The sequence below is a fragment of the Coccinella septempunctata genome, chromosome 8, assembly GCF_907165205.1.
Source record: "Coccinella septempunctata chromosome 8, icCocSept1.1, whole genome shotgun sequence".
NCBI classification, from domain to species: Eukaryota; Metazoa; Arthropoda; class Insecta; order Coleoptera; family Coccinellidae; genus Coccinella; species Coccinella septempunctata.
The window spans coordinates 13,965,847-13,979,241 of record NC_058196.1 but is presented as its reverse complement, the minus strand read 5'-3'; the positions used below and the strand labels follow the sequence as shown (position 1 = coordinate 13,979,241).

The following is a 13,395-nucleotide window of genomic DNA, read 5'->3' as shown; positions in this document are numbered from 1 at the left end:
ATGTAGGTACTAACCGATTCGTTCTGCTACCTGACTTTGGTTATTTTCAATAAATATCCCCCCTTGTTGAGGGCTGAGGGCTGAAATTTTTGATCTTCACTTATAAACAAACTTAGGGGTTTTGGATCCTTATCATAGATACAATGTTTCATTCCTCGGGTGATGTGTATGCTAGTCCAGGGTTTGTTTTGTTTCGATTATTTTAGTTTTTGCTATCCTTGTTCATATGTCATTCCTTTTCGTAACGCACAATATTTTCGTTCTCTTTCTGTACTCTGCAAGTTTATAGGCTATACGCCTCCTTTCCTTTTCGAATAAATGATTATTATTATCTGATTAATAAATAAGCAATTACAGTGTTCCCTTTTATAGTTCATTTTCATACATGAAAGTTTTTCTTCGATGCATCGCTTTCCTCAAATGCATGATTTTTTTGCCATTTCAATGTGCGATCAGCCAAAACCTTCACTCAGAGATTCATCATACCCAAAAATCAATAATCAAGCGAGATTTATAACTTTTAGTTCATTTTAATTCAAAAACGGCCGATATATGTATATTTTAACATAGTTTTATATTGCTCTTTCAGTGCCCCGATGATGGTTTCGATAAAATCAAAACGTCGGCAGAATTTCACCTCAATTTATGGACTCATATCATATTGAAGTTCATCAAACGAAATACGCGTATTATAGAGATGTACTTATGTATGGTAAATGTACCTCATTTCGTCACTTTCGGAAGTTTTTATGCCAAAATAAGGATTTCCATTAACGGATTTGAAAAAAGTGATGTTTTTCGAATGTAGAGCATATTTGTCATCATTTTCCGCCCATTCCCACCGTTTTAGACAGATTAACACTACTATCCGTTGTGGGTGTAGGTATAACCTAATAAGGCGATTCACTTATAGGTTTCCATATTTATTTCGAAATCACAATGTCTAAGCAAATAATAAACTACGTGTAATCGTTTGTCAGTTCAAAGACAGTTCATGAAGTGTTGCTTGCAAAATAATTTCGAATGAATTTTTCTTTAATCAATCGAAATACTACAGGTGACGTTATTGGAGTGAAAAAAATCCGGTTGAACATATTTTCGTCACTACCGTCGAGATTTGTGCGGAATAAATGTATGTACTGTATATGATTCAATGTTTTGGGGGAAAAAAATGAGTTGAGAGATTGCAGAAGCAGTAGTTACTGTAGTGGATATCATATTTCCTTGATTCATATTCCTTTCCTTGAATTGAGTATGATAGACACGAAACGTCTGTTGATTGGTCCCATAACTATCAATTATTTTAACAAAATTATTATAAATTTTCTGAAATTTTTTACAGCAAATATTAAGGTTAGTAGCGATTTCGAGAACATTTTTTGCTCATTTCAATATGGTGTTCTTCGAATGAGGTGAGAGTTTCACGAAGACTTCGGAAATAACGGAACATTGTTTGAAATGGCTTCTACTCGATCAATACAGACAAATCATTGAATGGCTTCCTGATTTCTTATTCGTTTTTAATGTTTCTTCTGAGGTGCAATGAATAAAGTAGATTGTCTTTTTAAATGTTCAACCTTTTTTGAATGCCCTAGTAGGAACAAACCCAGAGATTTATATCCAAAATATTTCAAATTATGGGAAAAAATCTGATAAACTAATTCAACTAGGACTCGAATAATTTTAAATCCTTGTTTTCAGAGATCTGTCGCATTAATTTCCGCAAAAAATACAGAAATAATTCTCTCGAAATGACGGCACATACCAGAATTTTTGCAGCGAAACATGGACGTAAACGTCAGATAGCTCACAAACTAGTACTGATCATTTACCTCTATCTCTTGTAATTTCCCCAGTATCTGCATGTTATGTCGGTTGACCTAATGATGGAATAAATATATTTTTGACAATTGTATTGATGGAGATAGCTGTTTAGCCAAAACTTTTCACAGAACGATACTAATGAATGTTTTTCTTATATTAAGAAGCACTCAAGTACACAGCCAAAGTATCGATAAATTTTAAAATAGATTATTGTTGGTGGTTATCCCGGAAAGTTAGATATATGCCATCGCTGACTTTTCCAAAGAAATTTTATTTAATTTCAAATTTTATTTAATTTCAACTTTTATTTAATTTCTTATTTTATTTTTTCATATATGAATTTCTTCATATAAAAATGAATGTTACACTGAAACCTAATCCGATAAATTCTCTACACTATAGTGAAATTCCCACAAAATCCGACATCTACCCTGGGCGTTATGGAAAGAGAAACGTAGAAACAAACTATCAAACACACGCAATTTCACATTTATTATATGAATGAGGATAGAACAATAATTTTATACAACCTACTCGAGGTCGTTCATGATTTTTTTTCTGGAGCATCGAATGAACTAAGCACTGAAATTTACCATGAAATTTGTAGTTATTTTGGAGATGGCGTCCTACTTTCGATAAAATTTTGAATAAAACTCCACCTTTAATTCCCAACCAATTTATTTTCAAAATAACTGTATGTTTATTTACAATAGCAATACAATATTTACATTCGTTTATTAATTTATCTTGATTCAATCCATTTTATCGATAATCTCGTTTTCTCTTCATTCCGCGATTCCGCATATCATTTGAATATATGGCTAGGGGAGATATGGTTGGTTCAAAATCACGATGCCTGTGAGTTTTCTGGTGTCTGATCGCTCCACATAATTCGGATATTTCCATGTTCAGTATTTTCTTCTTCTTCTTTCCGCGGACAGTTATTTCCAATATTCTCTTAATATATAAAGCCTTAGTCAATTTGACATCAAGAATTTCTGATGTTCTTCTCAGATTCGCTGAATGACTGCCTCTATAGAACCTCAGATCTTTTAAACGATCCAGCACACTCTGATTATTTCGAATTAAATCGTGAATGATCACCTTCTTACGTAACTCTATTTTTCTCAATTTGTTTAATTTTTCTTGAGTCAAGAAGGCAATCCTTGTGGGCAGTATGAACTCCTCCCAAGAACTTTGTATTGGTATTTGAGCAGACTGAAAAAAAACCAAAACATAATATATATTACATCAATTTCAATCTAGTTATTATAAATTATTAAAGGAAGTCGAAATACTTTTCAATCTCAATAACATTTTGAGAAATACGAAAAAATTCAGAATTCTTGAAATGAAAAATATATATAAAATCAACTAACCATTTTGATTTTCGTATAACGCCAATTTTCAACTTTAAAAGTATAACTAAAATTTTAAGAATTAGGAACTTCACTCTTCGAAATTCAGGGAATGAATGAAAAATGTAGGTACTAACCGATTCGTTCTGCTACCTGACTTTGGTAATTTTCAATAAATATCCCCCCTTGTTGAGGGCTGAGGGCTGAAATTTTTGATCTTCACTTATAAACAAACTTAGGGGTTTTGGATCCTTATCATAGATACAATGTTTCATTCCTCGGGTGATGTGTATGCTAGTCCAGGGTTTGTTTTGTTTCGATTATTTTAGTTTTTGCTATCCTTGTTCATATGTCATTCCTTTTCGTAACGCACAATATTTTCGTTCTTTTTCTGTACTCTGCAAGTTTATAGGCTATACGCCTCCTTTTCTATTCGAATAAATGATTATTATTATATGATTAATAAATAAGCAATTACAGTGTTCCCTTATATAGTTCATTTTCATACATGAAAGTTTTTTTCTTCGATGCATCGCTTTCCTCAAATGCATGATTTTTTTGCCATTTCAATGTGCGATCAGCCAAAACCTTCGCTCAGAGATTCATCATACCCAAAAATCTATAATCAAGCGAGCTTTATAAATTTTAGTTAATTTTAATTCAAAAACGGCCGATATATGTATATTTTAACATAGTTTTATAATGCTCTTTCAGTGCCCCGATCATGGTTTCGACAAAATCAAAACGTCGGCAGAATTTCACCTCAATTTATGGACTCATATCATATCGAAGTTCATCAAACGAAATACGCGTATTATAGAGATGTACTTATGTATGGTAAATGTACCTCATTTCGTCACTTTCGGAAGTTTTTATGCCAAAATAAGGATTTCCATTAACGGATTTTAAAAAAGTGATGTTTTTCGAATGTAGAGCATATTTGTCATCATTTTCCGCCCATTCCCACCGTTTTAGACAGATTAACACTACTATCCGTTGTGGGTGTAGGTATAACCTAATAAGGCGATTCACTTATAGGTTTCCATATTTATTTCGAAATCACAATGTCTAAGCAAATAATAAACTACGTGTAATCGTTTGTCAGTTCAAAGACAGTTCATGAAGTGTTGCTTGCAAAATGATTTCGAATGAATTTTTCTTTAATCAATCGAAATACTACAGGTGACGTTATTGGAGTGAAAAAAATCCGGTTGAACATATTTTCGTCACTACCGTCGAGATTTGTGAGGAATAAATGTAGGTACTGTATATGATTCAATGTTTTGGGGGAAAAAAATGAGTTGAGAGATTGCAGAAGCAGTAGGTACTGTAGTGGATATTATATTTCCTTGATTCATATTCCTTCCCTTGAATTGAGTATGAAAGACACGAAACGTCTGTTGATTGGTCGCATGACTATCAATTATTTAAGCAAAATTATTATAACTTTTCTGAAATTTTTTACAGCAAATATTAAGGTTAGAAGCGATTTCGAGAACATTTTTTGCTCATTTCAATATGGTGTTCTTCGAATGAGGTGAGAGTTTCACGAAGACTTCGGAAATAACGGAACATTGTTTGAAATTTTTCCATTTATAGTTATTTTCGAATGTCACTCACGAATATTGAAAAAATTATCGTTGAAGGCGCTGAGGCTGACATTTTGATTGGCTTCTACTCGATCAATACAGACAAATCATTGAATGGCTTCCTGATTTCTTATTCGTTTTTAATGTTTCTTCTAAGGTGTGGAACATTCCAGAATCAGTGATGATTCAGTCTAGGTAGTTTGGAAGCTTATCAGCTGTGTCATCGAAAACCCCTTGCTACCTACAGAGAAATGCTTTATTATTCTTATGTTGCGATAATGATTTTCGGTATCATTTTTCGAACAAAAACGCCTTTATACTTTTCACTACGACTTATTCGAAACGAGTAATATTAAGTCCTTCAATAATTTAATCTTTTCAAGGAAATATTCAAATAAGATGTTGATATTTCATATATTTCCGATAACAGAATTCAGAAATTTTTCGAAAATAATAATTAGTTATGAAAAACTAGAAATCGATGTCGAAAATGAAGTTTTCAACGTTGATTTATCATTATCCCATTGGTCTCATCCAATTTTCCAGCAAAAAAGAAAAAAATTGATTTCTATAAATATTTGTAATATTCCAAACAAATTATAATACGTACATTTGAAATCAATGGATGTATATATAATTCACTAAACTTCACATAAATAATGATAAGAGTATGAGAAGAGAAACGATATCCCACACAATCCGCTAGCCAGCAATGAATAAAGTAGATTGTCTTTTTAAATGTTCAACCTTTTTTGAATGCCCTAGTAGGAACAAACCCAGAGATTTATATCCATAATATTTCAAATTATGGGAAAAAATCTGATAAACTAATTCAACTAGGACTCGAATAATTTTTAATCCTTGTTTTCAGAGATCTGTCGCATTAATTTCCGCAAAAAATACAGAAATAATTCTCTCGAAATGACGGCACATACCAGAATTTTTGCAGCGAAACATGGACGTAAACGTCAGATAGCTCACAAACTAGTACTGATCATTTACCTCTATCTCTTGTAATTTCCCCAGTATCTGCATGTTATGTCGGTTGACCTAATGATGGAATAAATATATTTTTGACAATACAATACATACAATTGTATTGATGGAGATAGCTGTTTAGCCAAAACTTTTCACAGAACGATACTAATGAATGTTTTTCTTATATTAAGAAGCACTCAAGTACACAGCCAAAGTATCGATAAATTTTAAAATAGATTAATGTTGGTGGTTATCCCGGAAAGTTAGATATATACCATCGCGGACTTTTTCAAAGAAATTTTATTGAATTTCAAATTTCATTTAATTTCAACTTTTTGTTAATTTCTTATTTTATTTTTTCATATATGAATTTCTTCATATAAAAATGAATGTTACACTGAAACCTAATCCGATAAATTCTCTACACTATAGTGAAATTCCCACAAAATCCGACATCTACCCTGGGCGTTATGGAAAGAGAAACGTAGAAACAAACTATCAAACACACGCAGTTTCACATTTATTATATGAATGAGGATAGAACAATAATTTTATACAACCTACTCGAGGTCGTTCATGATTTTTTTTCTGGAGCATCGAATGAACTAAGCACTGAAATTTACCATGAAATTTGTAGTTATTTTGGAGATGGCGTCCTACTTTCGATAAAATTTTGAATGAAACTCCACCTTTAATTCCCAACCAATTTATTTTCAAAATAACTGTATGTTTATTTACAATAGCAATACAATATTTACATTCGTTTATTAATTTATCTTGATTCAATCCATTTTATCGATAATCTCGTTTTCTCTTCATTCCGCGATTCCGCATATCATTTGAATATATGGCTAGGGGAGATATGGTTGGTTCAAAATCACGATGCCTGTGAGTTTTCTGGTGTCTGATCGCTCCACATAATTCGGATATTTCCATGTTCAGTATTTCCTTCTTCTTCTTTCCGCGGACAGTTATTTCCAATATTCTCTTAATATATAAAGCCTTAGTCAATTTGACATCAAGAATTTCTGATGTTCTTCTCAGATTCGCTGAATGACTGCCTCTATAGAACCTCAGATCTTTTAAACGATCCAGCACACTCTGATTATTTCGAATTAAATCGTGAATGATCACCTTCTTACGTAACTCTATTTTTCTCAATTTGTTTAATTTTTCTTGAGTCAAGAAGGCAATCCTTGTGGGCAGTATGAACTCCTCCCAAGAACTTTGTATTGGTATTTGAGCAGACTGAAAAAAAACCAAAACATAATATATATTACATCAATTTCAATCTAGTTATTATAAATTATTAAAGGAACTCGAAATACTTTTCAATCTCAATAACATTTTGAGAAATACGAAAAAATTCAGAATTCTTGAAATGAAAAATATATATAAAATCAACTTACCATTTTGATTTTCGAATAACGCCAATTTTCAACTTTAAAAGTATAACTAAAATTTTAAGAATTAGGAACTTCACTCTTCGAAATTCAGGGAATGAATGAAAAATGTAGGTACTAACCGATTCGTTCTGCTACCTGACTTTGGTAATTTTCAATAAATATCCCCCCTTGTTGAGGGCTGAGGGCTGAAATTTTTGATCTTCACTTATAAACAAACTTAGGGGTTTTGGATCCTTATCATAGATACAATGTTTCATTCCTCGGGTGATGTGTATGCTAGTCCAGGGTTTGTTTTGTTTCGATTATTTTAGTTTTTGCTATCCTTGTTCATATGTCATTCCTTTTCGTAACGCACAATATTTTCGTTCTTTTTCTGTACTCTGCAAGTTTATAGGCTATACGCCTCCTTTCCTATTCGAATAAATGATTATTATTATATGATTAATAAATAAGCAATTACAGTGTTCCCTTATATAGTTCATTTTCATACATGAAAGTTTTTTTCTTCGATGCATCGCTTTCCTCAAATGCATGATTTTTTTGCCATTTCAATGTGCGATCAGCCAAAACCTTCGCTCAGAGATTCATCATACCCAACAATCTATAATCAAGCGAGCTTTATAACTTTTAGTTCATTTTAATTCAAAAACGGCCGATATATGTATATTTTAACATAGTTTTATATTGCTCTTTCAGTGCCCCGATGATGGTTTCGACAAAATCAAAACGTCGGCAGAATTTCACCTCAATTTATGGACTCATATCATATTGAAGTTCATCAAACGAAATACGCGTATTATAGAGATGTACTTATGTATGGTAAATGTACCTCATTTCGTCACTTTCGGAAGTTTTTATGCCAAAATAAGGATTTCCATTAACGGATTTTAAAAAAGTGATGTTTTTCGAATGTAGAGCATATTTGTCATCATTTTCCGCCCATTCCCACCGTTTTAGACAGATTAACACTACTATCCGTTGTGGGTGTAGGTATAACCTAATAAGGCGATTCACTTATAGGTTTCCATATTTATTTCGAAATCACAATGTCTAAGCAAATAATAAACTACGTGTAATCGTTTGTCAGTTCAAAGACAGTTCATGAAGTGTTGCTTGCAAAATGATTTCGAATGAATTTTTCTTTAATCAATCGAAATACTACAGGTGACGTTATTGGAGTGAAAAAAATCCGGTTGAACATATTTTCGTCACTACCGTCGAGATTTGTGAGGAATAAATGTAGGTACTGTATATGATTCAATGTTTTGGGGGAAAAAAATGAGTTGAGAGATTGCAGAAGCAGTAGGTACTGTAGTGGATATTATATTTCCTTGATTCATATTCCTTCCCTTGAATTGAGTATGAAAGACACGAAACGTCTGTTGATTGGTCGCATGACTATCAATTATTTAAGCAAAATTATTATAACTTTTCTGAAATTTTTTACAGCAAATATTAAGGTTAGAAGCGATTTCGAGAACATTTTTTGCTCATTTCAATATGGTGTTCTTCGAATGAGGTGAGAGTTTCACGAAGACTTCGGAAATAACGGAACATTGTTTGAAATGGCTTCTACTCGATCAATACAGACAAATCATTGAATGGCTTCCTGATTTCTTATTCGTTTTTAATGTTTCTTCTGAGGTGTAGAACATTCCAGAATCAATGATGATTCAGTCTAGGTAGTTTGGAAGCTTATCAGCTGTGTCATCGAAAACCCCCTGCTACCTACAGAGAAATGCTTTATTATTCTTATGTTCCGATAATGCTTTTCGGTATCATTTTTCGAACAAAAACGCTTTTATACTTTTCACTACGACTTATTCGAAACGATTAATATTAAGTCCTTCGATAATTTAATCTTTTCAAGGAAATATCCGAATAAGATGTTGATATTTCATGTATTTCCGATAACAGAATTCAGAAATTTTTCGAAAATAATAATTAGTTATGAAAAACTAGAAATCGATGTCGAAAATGAAGTTTTCAACGTTGATTTATCATTATCCCATTGGTCTCATCCAATTTTCCAGCAAAAATGAAAAAAATTGATTTCTATAAATATTTGTAATATTCCAAACAAATTATAATACGTACATTTGAAATCAATGGATGTATATATAATTCACTAAACTTCACATAAACAATGATAGAGTATGAGAAGAGAAACGATATCCCACACAATCCGCTAGCCAGCAATGAATAAAGTAGATTGTCTCTTTAAATGTTCAACCTTTTTTGAATGCCCTAGTAGGAACAAACACAGAGATTTATATCCGAAATATTTCAAATTATGGGATTAATTTTATAAGCTAATTCAACTAGGACTCGAATAATTTTGAATCCTTGTTGTCAGAGATCTGTCGCATTAATTTCCGCAAAAAATACAGAAATAATTCTCTCGAAATGACGGCACATACCAGAATTTTTGCAGCGAAACATGGACGTAAACGTCAGATAGCTCACAAACTAGTACTTGATCATTTCCCTCTATCTCTTGTAATTTCCCCAGTATCTGCATGTTATGTCGGTTGACCTAATGATGGAATAAATATATTTTTGACAATTGTATTGATGGAGATAGCTTTTTAGCCAAAACTTTTCACAGAAAGATACTAATGAATGTTTTTCTTATATTAAGAAGCACTCAAGTACACAGCCAAAGTATCGATAAATTTTAAAATAGATTATTGTTGGTGGTTATCCCGGAAAGTTAGATATATGCCATCGCGGACTTTTTCAAAGAAATTTTATTGAATTTCAAATTTTATTTAATTTCAACTTTTATTTAATTTCTTATTTTATTTTTTCATATATGAATTTCTCCATATAAAAATGAATGTTACACTGAAACCTAATCCGATAAATTCTCTACACTATAGTGAAATTCCCACAAAATCCGACATCTACCCTGGGCGTTATGGAAAGAGAAACGTAGAAACAAACTATCAAACACACGCAGTTTCACATTTATTATATGAATGAGGATAGAACAATAATTTTATACAACCTACTCGAGGTCGTTCATGATTTTTTTTCTGGAGCATCGAATGAACTAAGCACTTAAATTTACCATGAAATTTGTAGTTATTTTGGAGATGGCGTCCTACTTTCGATAAAATTTTGAATAAAAATTCCACCTTTAATTCCCAACCAATTTATTTTCAAAATAACTGTATGTTTATTTACAATAGCAATACAATATTTACATTCGTTTATTGATTTATCTTGATTCAATCCATTTTATCGATAATCTCGTTTTCTCTTCATTCCGCGATTCCGCATATCATTTGAATATATGGCTAGTGGAGATATGGTTGGTTCAAAATCACGATGCCTGTGAGTTTTCTGGTGTCTGATCGCTCCACCTAATTCGGATATTTCCATGTTCAGTATTTCCTTCTTCTTCTTTCCGCGGACAGTTATTTCCAATATTCTCTTAATATATAAAGCCTTAGTCAATTTGACATCAAGAATTTCTGATGTTCTTCTCAGATTCGCTGAATGACTGCCTCTATAGAACCTCAGATCTTTTAAACGATCCAGCACACTCTGATTATTTCGAATTAAATCGTGAATGATCACCTTCTTACGTAACTCTATTTTTCTCAATTTGTTTAATTTTTCTTGAGTCAAGAAGGCAATCCTTGTCGGCAGTATGAACTCCTCCCAAGAACTTTGTATTGGTATTTGAGCAGACTGAAAAAAAACCAAAACATAATATGATATTACATCAATTTTAATCTAGTTATTATAAATTATTAAAGGAACTCGAAATACTTTTCAATCTCAATAACATTTTGAGAAATACGAAAAAATTCAGAATTCTTGAAATGAAAAATATATATAAAATCAACTTACCATTTTGATTTTCGTATAACGCCAATTTTCAACTTTAAAAGTATAACTAAAATTTTAAGAATTAGGAACTTCACTCTTCGAAATTCAGGGAATGAATGAAAAATGTAGGTACTAACCGATTCGTTCTGCTACCTGACTTTGGTTATTTTCAATAAATATCCCCCCTTGTTGAGGGCTGAAATTTTTGATCTTCACTTATAAACAAACTTAGGGGTTTTGGATCCTTATCATAGATACAATGTTTCATTCCTCGGGTGATGTGTATGCTAGTCCAGGGTTTGTTTTGTTTCGATTATTTTAGTTTTTGCTATCCTTGTTCATATGTCATTCCTTCTCGTAACGCACAATATTTTCGTTCTCTTTCTGTACTCTGCAAGTTTATAGGCTATACGCCTCCTTTCCTATTCGAATAAATGATTATTATTATCTGATTAATAAATAAGCAATTACAGTGTTCCCTTTTATAGTTCATTTTCATACATGAAAGTTTTTCTTCGATGCATCGCTTTCCTCAAATGCATGATTTTTTTGCCAATTCAATGTGCGATCAGCCAAAACCTTCGCTCAGAGATTCATCATACCCAAAAATCTATAATCAAGCGAGCTTTATAACTTTTAGTTCATTTTAATTCAAAAACGGCCGATATATGTATATTTTAACATAGTTTTATATTGCTCTTTCAGTGCCAGGATGATGGTTTCGATAAAATCAAAACGTCGACAGAATTTCACCTCAATTTATGGACTCATATCATATTGAAGTTCATCAAACGAAATACGCGTATTATAGAGATGTACTTATGTATGGTAAATGTACCTCATTTCGTCACTTTCGGAAGTTTTTATGCCGAAATAAGGATTTCCATTAACGGATTTGAAAAAAGTGATGTTTTTCGAATGTAGAGCATATTTGTCATCATTTTCCGCCCATTCCCACCGTTTTAGACAGATTAACACTACTATCCGTTGTGGGTGTAGGTATAACCTAATAAGGCGATTCACTTATAGGTTTCCATATTTATTTCGAAATCACAATGTCTAAGCAAATAATAAACTACGTGTAATCGTTTGTCAGTTCAAAGACAGTTCATGAAGTGTTGCTTGCAAAATGATTTCGAATGAATTTTTCTTTAATCAATCGAAATACTACAGGTGACGTTATTGGAGTGAAAAAAATCCGGTTGAACATATTTTCGTCACTACCGTCGAGATTTGTGAGGAATAAATGTAGGTACTGTATATGATTCAATGTTTTGGGGGAAAAAAATGAGTTGAGAGATTGCAGAAGCAGTAGGTACTGTAGTGGATATTATATTTCCTTGATTCATATTCCTTCCCTTGAATTGAGTATGAAAGACACGAAACGTCTGTTGATTGGTCCCATGACTAGCAATTATTTTAGCAAAATTATTATAAATTTTCTGAAATTTTTTACAGCAAATATTAAGGTTAGTAGCGATTTCGAGAACATTTTTTGCTCATTTCAATATGGTGTTCTTCGAATGAGGTGAGAGTTTCACGAAGACTTCGGAAATAACGGAACATTGTTTGAAATTTTTCCATTTATAGTTTTTTTCGAATGTCACTCACGAATATTGAAAAAATGATCGTTGAAGGCGCTGAGGCTGACATTTTGATTGGCTTCTACTCGATCAATACAGACAAATCATTGAATGGCTTCCTGATTTCTTATTCGTTTTTAATGTTTCTTCTAAGGTGTGGAACATTCCAGAATCAGTGATGATTCAGTCTAGGTAGTTTGGAAGCTTATCAGCTGTGTCATCGAAAACCCCTTGCTACCTACAGAGAAATGCTTTATTATTCTTATGTTGCGATAATGCTTTTCGGTATCATTTTTCGAACAAAAACGCCTTTATACTTTTCACTACGACTTATTCGAAACGAGTAATATTAAGTCCTTCAATAATTTAATCTTTTCAAGGAAATATCCAAATAAGATGTTGATATTTCATATATTTCCGATAACAGAATTCAGAAATTTTTCGAAAATAATAATTAGTTATGAAAAACTAGAAATCGATGTCGAAAATGAAGTTTTCAACATTGATTTATCATTATCCCATTGGTCTCATCCAATTTTCCAGCAAAAATGAAAAAAATTGATTTCTATAAATATTTGTAATATTCCAAACAAATTATAATACGTACATTTGAAATCAATGGATGTATATATAATTCACTAAACTTCACATAAATAATGATAAGAGTATGAGAAGAGAAACGATATCCCACACAATCCGCTAGCCAGCAATGAATAAAGTAGATTGTCTTTTTAAATGTTCAACCTTTTTTGAAAGCCCTAGTAGGAACAAACCCAGAGATTTATATCCAAAATATTTCAAATTATGGGATAAATTT

General features: G+C 32.0%; 1 protein-coding gene across 1 annotated transcript; it reads right to left on the bottom strand.

The window, feature by feature from the left end:
- Nucleotides 1-10,377: 10,377 nt before the first annotated feature.
- LOC123319366 lies at nucleotides 10,378-11,118 on the bottom strand. Its single transcript, XM_044906283.1, has 2 exons — nucleotides 11,017-11,118; nucleotides 10,378-10,854 (listed from the first exon to the last, which is right to left on the bottom strand). The coding sequence occupies exons 1-2, from the start codon at nucleotides 11,017-11,019 to the stop codon at nucleotides 10,399-10,401; spliced, it is 459 nt and encodes a 152-aa protein (XP_044762218.1). The 5' UTR covers nucleotides 11,020-11,118; the 3' UTR covers nucleotides 10,378-10,398.
- Between the last annotated feature and the right edge of the window lie 2,277 nt (nucleotides 11,119-13,395).